The 12,577-nt window shown below is 38.3% G+C and overlaps 1 protein-coding gene and 1 long non-coding RNA gene across 20 annotated transcripts in view; one reads left to right on the top strand and one right to left on the bottom strand.

Annotated features, from left to right (window-relative positions):
• KMT2C (lysine methyltransferase 2C) overlaps positions 1 to 12,577 on the bottom strand; it is a 262,120-nt gene that overhangs the window by 87,484 nt on the left and 162,059 nt on the right. For 15 of the 19 annotated variants that reach the window (XM_025291876.3, XM_025291896.3, XM_025291877.3 and 12 more), the window contains 4 exons: positions 12,060 to 12,211; positions 11,214 to 11,327; positions 9,987 to 10,064; positions 7,786 to 8,483 (listed from right to left, as the gene is read on the bottom strand). In XM_025291876.3, coding sequence (XP_025147661.3) covers positions 7,786 to 8,483; positions 9,987 to 10,064; positions 11,214 to 11,327; positions 12,060 to 12,211 — 1,042 coding nt within the window. The remainder of the gene's footprint in view (positions 1 to 7,785; positions 8,484 to 9,986; positions 10,065 to 11,213; positions 11,328 to 12,059; positions 12,212 to 12,577) is intronic. The other 4 variants (XM_025291897.3, XM_025291882.3, XM_025291879.3 and 1 more) reach the window with 2 other exon arrangements.
• LOC123334854 lies at positions 991 to 1,944 on the top strand. The gene is made up of 2 exons (XR_006553019.1): positions 991 to 1,130; positions 1,722 to 1,944. It is a non-coding gene; the product is annotated as an uncharacterized LOC123334854 (long non-coding RNA).

The following is a 12,577-nucleotide window of genomic DNA, read 5'->3' on the forward strand; positions in this document are numbered from 1 at the left end:
AAGCATATTAATTTAAGGTTTATGCAACATCAACATTGGCTTCTGAACAGCAATTATAGCACGAAGATATAAATAAATGTCAATCAAACTTTAAATATTAAAACTATAAGAAACCATTTGGGCATTACTCTTTTCTAATGACGATCACTCTGCCAGAAAGGGGAAATGAGTCAACTTAAAGAATGTTAGGTATACTTCTTGCTATAAACTACCAAAACAGTAGGCCAAAAGATGCAATCAGAAACATGAGCCATCAACAGACACATTCACTGTAAAATCTGGAAAGTCAGTTTGTAACCATAAGATGTAAACACCATTATAATCCTACCATTTAATTACTGTTCCTTCAGTGCCCACTAGTTGTGGACTTTGGTTTTTATTTTTATTTAGGGGATTATTACACTTAAAGTACATCCAAGGAACTAATTTGAAAAGCAGAAAATTGTTAAAGCAAATTGTCCTAAATTTGCAAATTAAAATGCCTGAAGTATCTGATTATTTATATGAGAAATAGTACTTATCAAAATAGTTAAAATAAAACTAACACATTTTGCTTCCAAATAATCACATTCAGAAATAACCTGAACTAATCTGATGAGGAAGCAGCAAAAAGAAAAACGTTTACTCCACAAAGGTAACATTTTAAAAGAAAAACACAAAACAAATGTCAAATAATAAAGAATCTATTTTAAATTAGGTAATTCCACAATGCATGCTACGGTCTTACCACATTAAATGATTAAAAGTAAAGACAAAACACGTGGTACTTACCAGGTTTCTGGACTACTAACAATCTGAGCAGTAGCTGCCTATTAACCACACTGAAGTGCCTTCAGGGGGTTTAAATCCTCAGCCAGAACTAAGGACTCACTGCCCTTAGGGGAGGAGACTGTTAACGAAGTAACAGTATTTTGAGAAGGACCACACAGGGAGCCTGGCTTCGCTTTAATTACCTCCCTTCGGCTCAGCTAACAGCTACACTGCCTTCACGGACAAGTCACTATCCCACTAACGGATCATCCTGCATCTCGGGCCACACCTGGCCTCTTTCCTGCTGCATCCAGGGTCTTCCGTAACCTCTGTGCTGCCGAAAGCGATTTCTCCTATAATTTTACTCCAACTCTCAACAAGTAGGTGTAGTTCTACTAGGCCCCTTCGCTCCCCTCACTGACCCACCTCGGCCTCCAAGGCACGTTCCTCCTTCCACTTGACTCGGAAGCCTGGACCACTCTCCTCTCTCTGGTTTCGTTCTCAATGGTATTTATCTATAATGAGGGCTGAAAACACCATCTTGGATGCTGCTGTTCCCCAAATTCTCATTTCTGTTTCTAGCATGTTCTGAAAATTAAAGTGTCAGCCACTTAGCCATGTCTGACTCTTTGCGACCCCATGGACTGTAGCCGGCCAGGCTCCTCTGTCCATGGAATTCTCCAGACAAGAATACTGGAGTGGGTTGCCGTTTCCTCCCCCAAGGGGATCTTCTGGACCCAGGGATTGTACCCGGGGCTCCTGCACTGCAGGCGGACTCTTGACCAGTGAAAGCTCCAAGTTATTACAATTTTCTGCTTCCCTCTCAGCATCTCTGTCTGGTGACCCTAAACCTCTCCAGTTCACCACGTCTAACCTCTCTCCCTTCACAAGTCCCATCTCCCCACCCCTTACACATGGATCCCAGTTGAGTCAGAAAACGGGTAGTCATTAGACCTGTTCTCTTCCCTCAGCGCTCTCCTCCGCCGCTTCAGGCCTCCCCCACCACTCCTCTGAGCCGAACCATCGGGACCTTCAGCCGTTTGATCTCCAGCCTGTCCTGACCGTCCTGCTTCTCTGTGCCCCCATGGCCAGCACCCAACTCGCCTGGGTCTGCGTGTCCTCCTCAAGCCTTTCTCCACAATCAGATGGACTCCCAAAAGCTGTAAACCTGACCCAGCAAGACACTCCAACCCTTTCCTATACATTCTGATAATGCCCGGGACACTGAAAATCAAACCTTTCCCACTGCCTGTCTTCATCTCATCTGGGCCGCCAATCTGCCCGAGCTCCCCTGGCTGCATGCGCCGGCTCCTCCCGGGCGAGGACCTCCTGCCTCACAGCGACCCCCACCGCCCAATGGCTGGCGTCTTCAGGCTCTTCGGATACGGCCTCACCTCGTCCTCCTCGGAGAGGCCTTTCCCTAGCACTCCAATGAACCATGGTCTCCCTCACCACACCTGAAGCATCCTCATAATGAACACAACACGGGGTCTTGAATTATTCAGAGGCAGAGTTGGAGCGAGACACATCTAGAGGGAGTTCTCTCAATATATCCACTCAATATTCTTCTCTGAGGAGATCTGGCTAGTGTTGCACATTTTAAATTCCTTTTGGTAGATCATTTAATGCTATTACATCAGTTCTTAAAATATACCATAAAAGGTCATATTCTAAAATAATACTTATTCATAATTTAAAAGTTAGTTTGATGCTATAGCTGTATCTCATCTCATAAAGCATTCACACCACATAACACGGATGAAGGAAATGAAGGGCTTTACAGATAGAAGACTGCTTACATGCCATTTTCAACTGCTATGAAAAACTTATACAAAAAGCATGGGTAATTACATTACAAACTTTAACAAGTATGTTATCAAAAGCATTGGAAAGTAGAGCCCATGCAACGTTATAGAAGATGAAGAAAAATTATGATTACTCTTAGATATTTTGACAAGAAATTACCTAATATATACCTGAGACCTTAAAACTAGAAACTGCCTTAATTATCAACTTCAGTTATAAATTATCCTTCAGATCTCAATTGTGATCAAAATGCATTTACATAGACCATTCAGAAAAAGACAGCTTCCCCATCTACTGCAATGTGGTTTATCCCATTTTTACAAGTGATTTTACCTGTACTTATCTATATAACCATAAGCTTGATGGCAGACACACTATTTTTGCTCACTGCTAAGTAGGCATTCTGTTCAGCACCTATTGAACATCTACTTTCTACATAGCCTTTTTGCACACATATATTCAAAACCCATCAGTAAACACCGTACTACAATACGAAACACTAACTCCATCAGTGGTAGCCAAGAATCTTAGATTTCTTCACCTATTAAAACTTACCAACGTATCTCACGCACTGTGACTCTTAACCTATCTACAAACTGAACTAGAAACAGGAGGGTTGAAAAAAGGTCAGGAGAATTCAAATTACAAAGAGAGCTAAATATGAATACAACGAACTTGATCTCAAATGCCACAGAAACTTTAAAAATACTACTCTGCACAGACTCAATTAGGTTCCAACAATAATTACTGTTTGATGTTGGTATTCATCTTTCTGCTTTGAGGCCAATCTCTCGGGTAAATTTCTCAACTTAGTGAACTACACAGCTGTTCCTGTTTCAAGGAAGAGGCAAGTGGGAACAATAAGGACTGGGGGAGGGGAGGCTACTATGAGCAACTTTCTATTAGAAATGAACCCTGCTGCTGGCTGTGAAGTGTGGTCAGCCTCACGGCTGGAGTCCACGGCCCTTGTGGACTCGATCAGCTCCAAGTGCGGTCAGAGAACGTTCTCGGAGATCCACACCTGAGTCCACCTCAAGTGCACCCTCTCCCAACATACGATGCAAACCAAGTTGCTGTTAACAGGTGAGCCTGATTTAGAGAAAGGGAGGACAGTGGAGAGAGAGGAGAAAGGAGGGCAACCAGTAAGAGAAACTGAAGACGTAAGTGCTCATAATTTGTCTTTTTGGTACACACATTGACTCATGTACATTACAGCCATTACAGAAACAATTCATTTTTATCACTTACAGAATTCTTTTAACATAAGCAAGTCATAGACAAAACTGAGTTCAACATCACATAGAAAAAGCTTAGTCCTGAGGGTGATTTGATAAGATATACACTAACCCACTCCAGTGTTCTTGCCTGGAGAATCCCAGGGACGGGGGAGCCTGGTGGGCTGCCAGCTATGGAGTCGCACAGAGTCGGACACGACTGAAGCGACTTAGCAGCATCCTACATAAAGTAGAGAAATAGCTGTTGCCATTTTAGCCTTCAGTAATTTAAGAAAGCAAACTTGGCTGGCGCTAGCTGTCATTTTGGTAATGGCTTAAAAAATGTAACAGGCACAAGAACACTGACAGGGATGCGTACTTCTAATCTGTACGTCTTGTAGCTTGACACCCCAAAGGGCGAGACACTCTGGGGGATGAAAACTAGTCTCTAAGTGGTTTAGAGCAGTGCTTCTTGGACTTAAGGCTACACGGGGTTCTTCTTAACATTTCCACTCAAGCAAAGGTGAGGCCTGAAATTCAGAGTAACAAACTCAGAGGTGATACTGATATTGCTGGTCTGCAGGTCACACTTTGAGCAGCAGGGGTCTGGTCATTTCTCCTAGAAAACATGCCTAAGCCTGAGTAGAGCTGCTTCTCCTGCTGTCTGCTTTCCCACAGCACCTGTGGTCTCCTCTACCGTATCTCACACACACACAGAATAATTCAATAGCAGTTTAGTTCTAAAATGTGTGCAGCCATTAGGCAGCTTTGAACTTGAAAACCTACTACCCTTTTGCATTTCCTGTGGCCAATGTTTGACTCGGTCAGGCCTTCAGTTATTTTCGCTGGCACGTTTCTTTAGAAATAGTTATGAGTCAATGTGTTGGGTTTCAGGACCACCTCTGCAGAACTACATTTAACACATAAATATCACATCCTTCTCAAGTCTCCATTTTCATATGATACCTGCATTATTCTGCAAATCCAGAAAACAGGGCAGACATGGTTTGCTATGTGTCAGGTGCTTTATATATATTATCATTAAATTCTAATAAGCAACTGATGTAGTTTTATGGATGAAGAAATCAAGAGAGTTCACAACCTAACTTGCTTGGTGTCCACGTACAGGAATCAAAGAATAAGGCTTTGAAGCCAAACAACTGTACCATGGAAATGTTCATGTGAATTTATAATAATCAATCTTTCCTAGTATCAATTAATTATACTACAACTATATATAAATGATACTAAATAGGGTTCTTAGAAGTCATTTTTATACAATGTGGTGTAGTATTTAGAAGATATGTGAAAACAATCACTGTTGGCATCTACTCTACGTATTTTATTCCTCATGAAGAATGAAGAATATCTATCTACTTACTAATGAAACTTTTTAAATAGGTTCTAAGACAAAGTATCAGCATGAAGGTTTAACTCAATCAAGAACAGACAATTGTAACTACTAGGGTAATTTCTTTTAATGAATTATCATTATATATATCAGTGGTATTTTAAATTTTAGTTAAAAGTTGGATATGAAATAATTTATCAAGAATTGAATCTTTATTTGGATGATATGATTTACCAACCTGTCTTTTAATAGCAAAACCACCCCCCACCCCCTAAATGCCAACAGTGCTTCTTACTAAAAGGTCTACGTTTAGAAAGAAACCAGAAATTTAAGAAAGAGAAGAAAGGAAAGAAGAGAGGGAGGGCAGAGGGGAAGGGAGGAGAAAGGAGAGAGAGGAGAGGGATTGCTTACTTGTAATTAATTGTTAACAGAACTACAATCCTCTACAACTCACCACTGGAGGCCTGGTTTGCTCTCAAAGGAATACATTATGAAACTGATATATTAATTTGAAACACTTCATTTAAAATTCTATTGAAATACAGCAGTATATTATAAAATTCTAAGGTTCCTAATAAACTACTTAAATTGATGAACATAAGAAATTCAGTTCACAACATAAAGGCCAAGTGGTTATGATCTAATGAAGTACTATTTTTGAAAACCTCCTCTGCTGAAGAAATTTCACCTTCTCTAGAGACTCTCTCAGTAGATGTCAGTCTTCGAACCCGTGTAAATCCCTAAGCCTCCACTTATATGTCAGCAACAAAAAACATGGTGGAAAGGTAAAATGAAGAAAAAATTCTTATAAAGTTATCAAAGTGCATTTAAAAGTACTTAAGTTTTCTTTAAACATTTAATATTTCAATCAAATGTGTCTAAAAACATATTTCACAGGAGATTTAATAGAAACTTTCAGTATTACCATGAAAGCAATTAGTACATGAGCACCTGAAGTAGATCACAGTCTTGTGTTTTAAATATTTTCTCATAAAGTAATACAAAAAGAGAACCCTGTTCCACATCAAAACAGTGTATCAACAAGCCTTGAATCATCAAGTGAAGCCCATTTCCTATACAACTAAAAACCAAGTGAAGCCCGTTTCCTATACAACTAAGACACGGCCGACAAGCTGCTTGAGATCAGCAGCAACTTGCGAGGCGGCGATGAGACAGTGGCAGCTGACTAGAAAGGAGAATACAACCAGAACTGAAACAGAACACAGCAGAACCAGTAACAAACATGAAGACATGGCTCATATAAATTGGGATGAACCAAGAGGAAAAAAATATATGTACTTGCTCTCTCACACACGTACCCATACCATTTTGGAACATAAGTCCACAGAAAAATAATCATAATGTTTTCTCAGTTGGAGCAGAAGACTCTAAGGAGAGTTATCAGTAAAATTTAATAGGAATATTTATGATGTAAAATCCTTAAAGGATGTAAATTTCTGAACCAAAATTAGAGATTCAAATTTTCATTGCAAAAGTCTTTTCAGAGCCAAAACTACACAATTAGTATATGCTATTCAAAAAAGGAAAGGAAAATAAAATAAAAAACTAAGGAGGAAGAGAACTAGTTTGAAAAGAAAAACCCCGCTTGGTAGAAAAGAAAGTAAGTACCAAGCAGAATACTCAGAGAAAGGCATGTATAGAGTGTGTGCATTTACTGTGTATGTCTTTGCCATACAGAAATATGTAAATTCCATGTGGCAACTCCTTTGCCTCTGGTATAAACTGCTGCCTTTTGAAAATAAAATATATATGAATTTTAAATAGAAGAGACTAATTTTTACATTAAAGAAAATTTGATTTAACCTTTCTACTTTTCTTTAGCATTACAAAATTAGATGACCAGATATTATTATTCCTATAAAAAGTTAAATTTTAAATCACTAAAAGTAATCTAAATCATGAGACTTAAAACTCCAAACTACTACTGTGACTAAACACTTTGCACTGTTTAGTATCTTGCTATTTTCTAAAAATACTTCAGAAAGTAGGAATTTTGTAGAACACATAATTCTTAGCTATAGCATCTTCACTTTGCCTTGCAGTTTCACTCAAATCCCACTGAAAAATATCTGAAATGCACCCATAAAGGATAGACCCCACAAAACTTTACAGAATAATCGTGGAACTCTCTTCACTTCCTGAAGATCAACAGTATAATCCTGTATTTGTTGTGTATGAAACCATTGAAATTTTTCACAAAAAGTCAACAGGAAAACCAAACTGAGAAATCCTCCTGCATGAAAAATTCCCTTAGTAAATTTTGATGTTCAAGCAGTCAAAATATGTATAATGACCAGTACCAATAAACAAATACATCTGAGGGGGAAAATAAATGTTACGCTATACCCAAAACTTTACTTTTTTAAAGCTCTATTGTTTCTACAGCATAGAACTAAAAAAAATTTTTAGTGGTTTCTAATAGGTTGCATTTAAATTCCGATAAGATCACTTCAAGCTCAATAAATTACTCTTCATTAATAGTATTTTTTTTTAAGTGGCCAAAGCCCATATGTCAACATTACGTCTCAGTTCCACCTAAAGACAGAAAAAAATTGCCCTCGAAACCAAAGCTACACATACACCATTTTACTTTATAGAATTGCTCCAGCATCTTTTCTGTCAGAATCATTAAAATCACCATACCTGTCTGGACCGAGGTCTTCCAGGAGAAAACTTCCTTTTGGTAATAGCTGGTTTGCCCATGCCAATTTTGGGGGTGACTGAGATGTATGTGGTTGGCAGGATGTTTGCAACAGAGGCGTTGGGAGTGGAAGGGTAACTGTGCAGCATGTCATGGGAAGGCAAGTCGGAAGAAAGTGCTGGAGAGGAAGACACGTGAGCCTTGCTTGTGTCCACTGCTGAGGAAGACGATGACTCGGTCTCAGACGATAGTTTTACAGATCTGCCCTCTTGGCATAAGCCATCTTTCACTTGACTCTCAACTGCAGGAGCCACTTCCAAGTCCATAAATGCAGAAGGCTCAGGGTTCTCTCGCTGTTCCCTTTCTACAGCCAAGTGTTCTGTAGAACATAAAGAAGTGCTTTCCCCATCTGGGGACACTAAGGTTTCCAATGGGATAATGACAGACTCAATGGTGACTTCGGGAGGCCGAGACTCTTCCGGCGACACCACCACATTCGGCTCCTCCACCGACCTCACTTCCTCCTGCAGCACAACCAGCTGGGGAGGAAGGGCGTCAGCGCTCTCGGTCACTTCCATGCTATTCTCACTTGGACCTTCACATGTATGCGTCACTTTTGGACACATCTCCACTGCTTCACCATCAACTTCACGAGAAATCTGATTTTCCGATTCAGGATTCATTTTATCTTGGGATGATTCTATAAAATTTGGAATATCTATTATGTTAATGTACATATGAATTTTAAAATTCCTAACTATGAGTAGGTATAAAACATCAATGCCTTAAATGTCTGTAGCTCTATGGTTTAAAAGTAACAGGCTTGGATGGAAAAAAAGATGGGGTAGGGAGGGCTTCCAACATATTACTTTTGGTTAAAATCACGCCTTAAATCAGAAGGTATTCATCAAGAAAGGCAATTATTAAGTTTAATAAGTGTCAATACACACCAGGGTTTATGGATTAGAATAAGTCACAGATCAGACCAGAAAACCTACAAAAACACTGCCTTAATAGGATCCCCAGAGTTTAAGGTAATTTCTGGTAGGAATATTAAAACAGAATTAATTTCTAATATAACCATTATACATATATAATGTTTTACAGTTTGAGCACTTACAAACAAAAGGATTTAAAATTTTGTAGGTAAAATTACCCTCATTTTATAGCTAGGAAAATGAGGCTCAGTGGTATTACACAATATGTCCAAGTTTGAAGAGAAAAGATTACTCTAAAAAAGGATTTTGCAATAAGCAGACACAAGATCTAACAAAGCTTCTGTAGACCGAAATGAGTAATGACCACAGACAGAAAAGACTTATTTTGCTTAGCTATACTTGCTAACACAATCAACATTTTTTTGGGCCGCGGGGGGCGGCTATAATTCTTCTTCTTCCTCATCATCTATATTAACCCAATATACTTAAAAGTAAGGTCAGAGGTTCAACTGACATGAGCCCTAAGTGGCTCTATTAAGTAAGAGCACTGACGATAAACCGCACTTCTTTCAAAAGCCATCAAGGTTAATTTCTAAGGCACATTAATAAGGATACTAATTTCCTTATTTACCATTTACCATGGTGACTGAAATTTTTTTTTTTTAATTTTTAATGTTTGAAATTTTAGTGATGAAACCTCACTTCTCATTCCTGCTTTATTAAAAGGCTACAGCTGAAAAGAAAACGGCAAATAACAGATCTGATCATACTAAAATTTTTAAACACAAAAGTGCTTCAAAAATATTTAAAAAGTGATAAAAAATTTTAAAACAGAAAATACACATAAATTAAGTAAACATTTATAGGTTTAAAACCAAAAGTTCCGCCATCTGAATCTTAGTGCTATCTGGAATGCCTAAATTACGTGCTACCAGGAGACCAAGTACCTCAAGTCTCACCAGTAAAGGGAGACACACGGAACATGAGTATGTTCTTTCTCCTTTGAGCTAGGCAGGAACGATTAAGAGTGTAAACATGCTCTATTTCTGCTTTAGAAATTCACTACCAACTGTTTACAAGAAAAGGATCACTGAACCACAGATTTAACTACCGTAATGTGAATACTCCAATAGTAATCGATTCTCTGGTACTGAACAGTTCTCTAATTTGAAAAAATGAACTGAGGAGACAATGACTTAAATCTGCAGTGACCATAAAGGTGTAACGATATAAATCAGCTCGGACAACATGAATGTGCTGCTCACCGGACACGAGAAGCCCACGCACGTCACAACTTCCTGGTGGATCATTCCTCTGCTGCTCTCCTGGATGGACGTGAACTGCTGTGAATAACACACTTGTGGGATCTCCAGAAAGGAGTCAAAATTTCTGTACTTCTCTAACGCTGCTTTCTCAACAATATTTTCAGTAAGATATTTATCCTACTGACAAATACTAATTTCAAATTTAAGCATAAGACATCTTGTTACTACTATCCATTTGAAGTAGGATATGAAGATGAAACAAGGAATCTGGTTTGTGTATTATAAGACTATTATAGTTTTGTCTTATTTTTCTTCACTTTCCATTTTTATGAAGTATAATTTTCAATGAGAATTTTTAAATATAAATTTAACCTCAAAAAAAATCTCAAGAACTTTTTATGTATAAACTCAACCTATATAACATACAGTATCACAGACAACCCCATGGACTTTGAGGGGAGACCAAGATGAAATTTAGTAAGTGGTTTTCCCCCAACCTGATCTCTCATTAATTCCAGATCCTCAGGTACAATAATAGCTATTACCAATATTGCAAAAACCATAACTGAAATATCCTTGAAATAACTAAAATAATCCTCAAGAGGACTGCTTAGACAATCTGAAACAATCTTTCATTATCTCAGCATGCAACATTTCACAATCAGCAACAGCTCTAGTTAGTAATCATATAACTAAAGACATTGCTTCTTAATGAGAATCACTTGATCCCTAAACAAGGCATATATTTAAGTCTGCTGCTGCTGCTGCTAAGTCACTTCAGTCGTCCGACTCTGTGCGACCCCAGAGACGGCAGCCCGCCAGGCTCCCCCGTCCCTGGGATTCTCCAGGCAAGAACACTGGAGTAGGTTGCCATTTCCTTCTCCAATGCATGAAAGTGAAAAGTGCAAGTGAAGTCGCTCAGTCGTGTCCGACTCTTCATGACCCCATGGACTGCAGCCTCCCAGGCTCCTCCGTCCATGGGATGTCTAGGTTACAGATAACTATAACATATACATGCCCTTTCCCTGATTAACTGTAATAAATTATAAAGATTTAATGAAGTTTATTTTACTTAAAAAGGCGCCCCTCTAAATAATTTAATACATGAGGATGTCTTGGCAAAATTTTCTTTAGGGTACAAAAATTTCAGTATATGTTCACATATTCACTCTATACACACATTTTCTTCAGAGAACAGACTATATCCATCACCAAAAACATCCTTACCATCTGGAACAATTCCAGGTGCGGGCTCCTGACCAGCAACATCTTTATTAACTGCTTGCTCCAGAAATATCATGTGGTCTTCAGGGCCTTCAATTTCCATTTCATTGTTATAATCTTAACAAAAAATTATTCATCCTTTACCTTAGAATGAGCTTTTCTGTTTTTGCTAAGTCAACAATCATTCCCTTGTTCTAATGGGAGTAAATTATCACTAAAAATGCCATAAATTCTTCAGATTTTTCTACTTTGAACCAAATACACAATCTTATTTTTTCTAATATGGAAAATATAATGAATTAAAAAGGTTAACTCGCATTTTACTATTTTAAAAGGACATCACACAACTGTATACTGATGGAATACTAGAAAGAAAATGTTAGTAACCAAGATATGTCTACCTAAACCCCTTGCAGATGATGAATTAGAACTTTTATAGATGCTGCCACTCATGATGATGAAAATGAAAACCAATCTGATTAGCAGGTCTGTTCCCTTTACAATCTAAGAATCTTGTTATTACATTTATAATCAATGGTATACTAATAAAACTACATGAAATTTGTTTGAAGTAAAATAAAACTAGAGTATGAAGTGCAAATTAGGTCATACAGCAAAACAATAAGGAACTTCCACTTACTGGCCCAAAAAACAGGAGACTACACTAGTCTTGGAATTAAAATATAAGGTGAATAGTTATAAAAAAAAAAGCTAGATTAGATGTTAGCCATGAGATTCAGAGATGACCAAGAACACTTGTACAGACACTGGAGTCCCTCACTGTTCCTCAAGTGATCCACTGGTGGCTGCCTGGCACGTCATCATAAAGAACAAACATCCCACAGGTACCTGCAGGAAGCTCAGCCATCTCCACCTCTTCACCTGGCTGCAAGGGGCCCATCTCAGCCGCCAAGTGTTTGCAATACATACAGATGTACTCTTCTCGGAGCTGAAGGTCAGGTTCATGATCTGCTGGTTTGTCACATTCTAAGTGAACCCATCTGCGATGATAAATATATTTAAATAAAATGCTCTAATTTAAAGTTTAATTAATATCTAAGGAAAAGAGATAATGACTGAAAAACTGGATATAGAAAGGGCTAAGGTGACAGAAGAGAGGTTAGAGGAGTTAGCAATTGAAGGTTCTAGAAAAGGAGCTGTCATTTTTGGATGTCACCAAAGGTGTTGACTTTAAAAAAAAAAAAAAAAACACACACATTTTCAAACTATTTTCTCTTTCTTTTTCCCCTCCCAATGCTTGCTTCTGGTCTTATTTTTTTGCCCACTTACATCATCATGTCTTTCAGACTCATAAAAAACATACTTAATTCCATCTATAACAGCAATCAGTACTAAAAGGATTACTG

Source organism: Bubalus bubalis, chromosome 8 (genome assembly GCF_019923935.1).
Source record: "Bubalus bubalis isolate 160015118507 breed Murrah chromosome 8, NDDB_SH_1, whole genome shotgun sequence".
In the NCBI taxonomy this organism is placed as follows: Eukaryota; Metazoa; Chordata; class Mammalia; order Artiodactyla; family Bovidae; genus Bubalus; species Bubalus bubalis.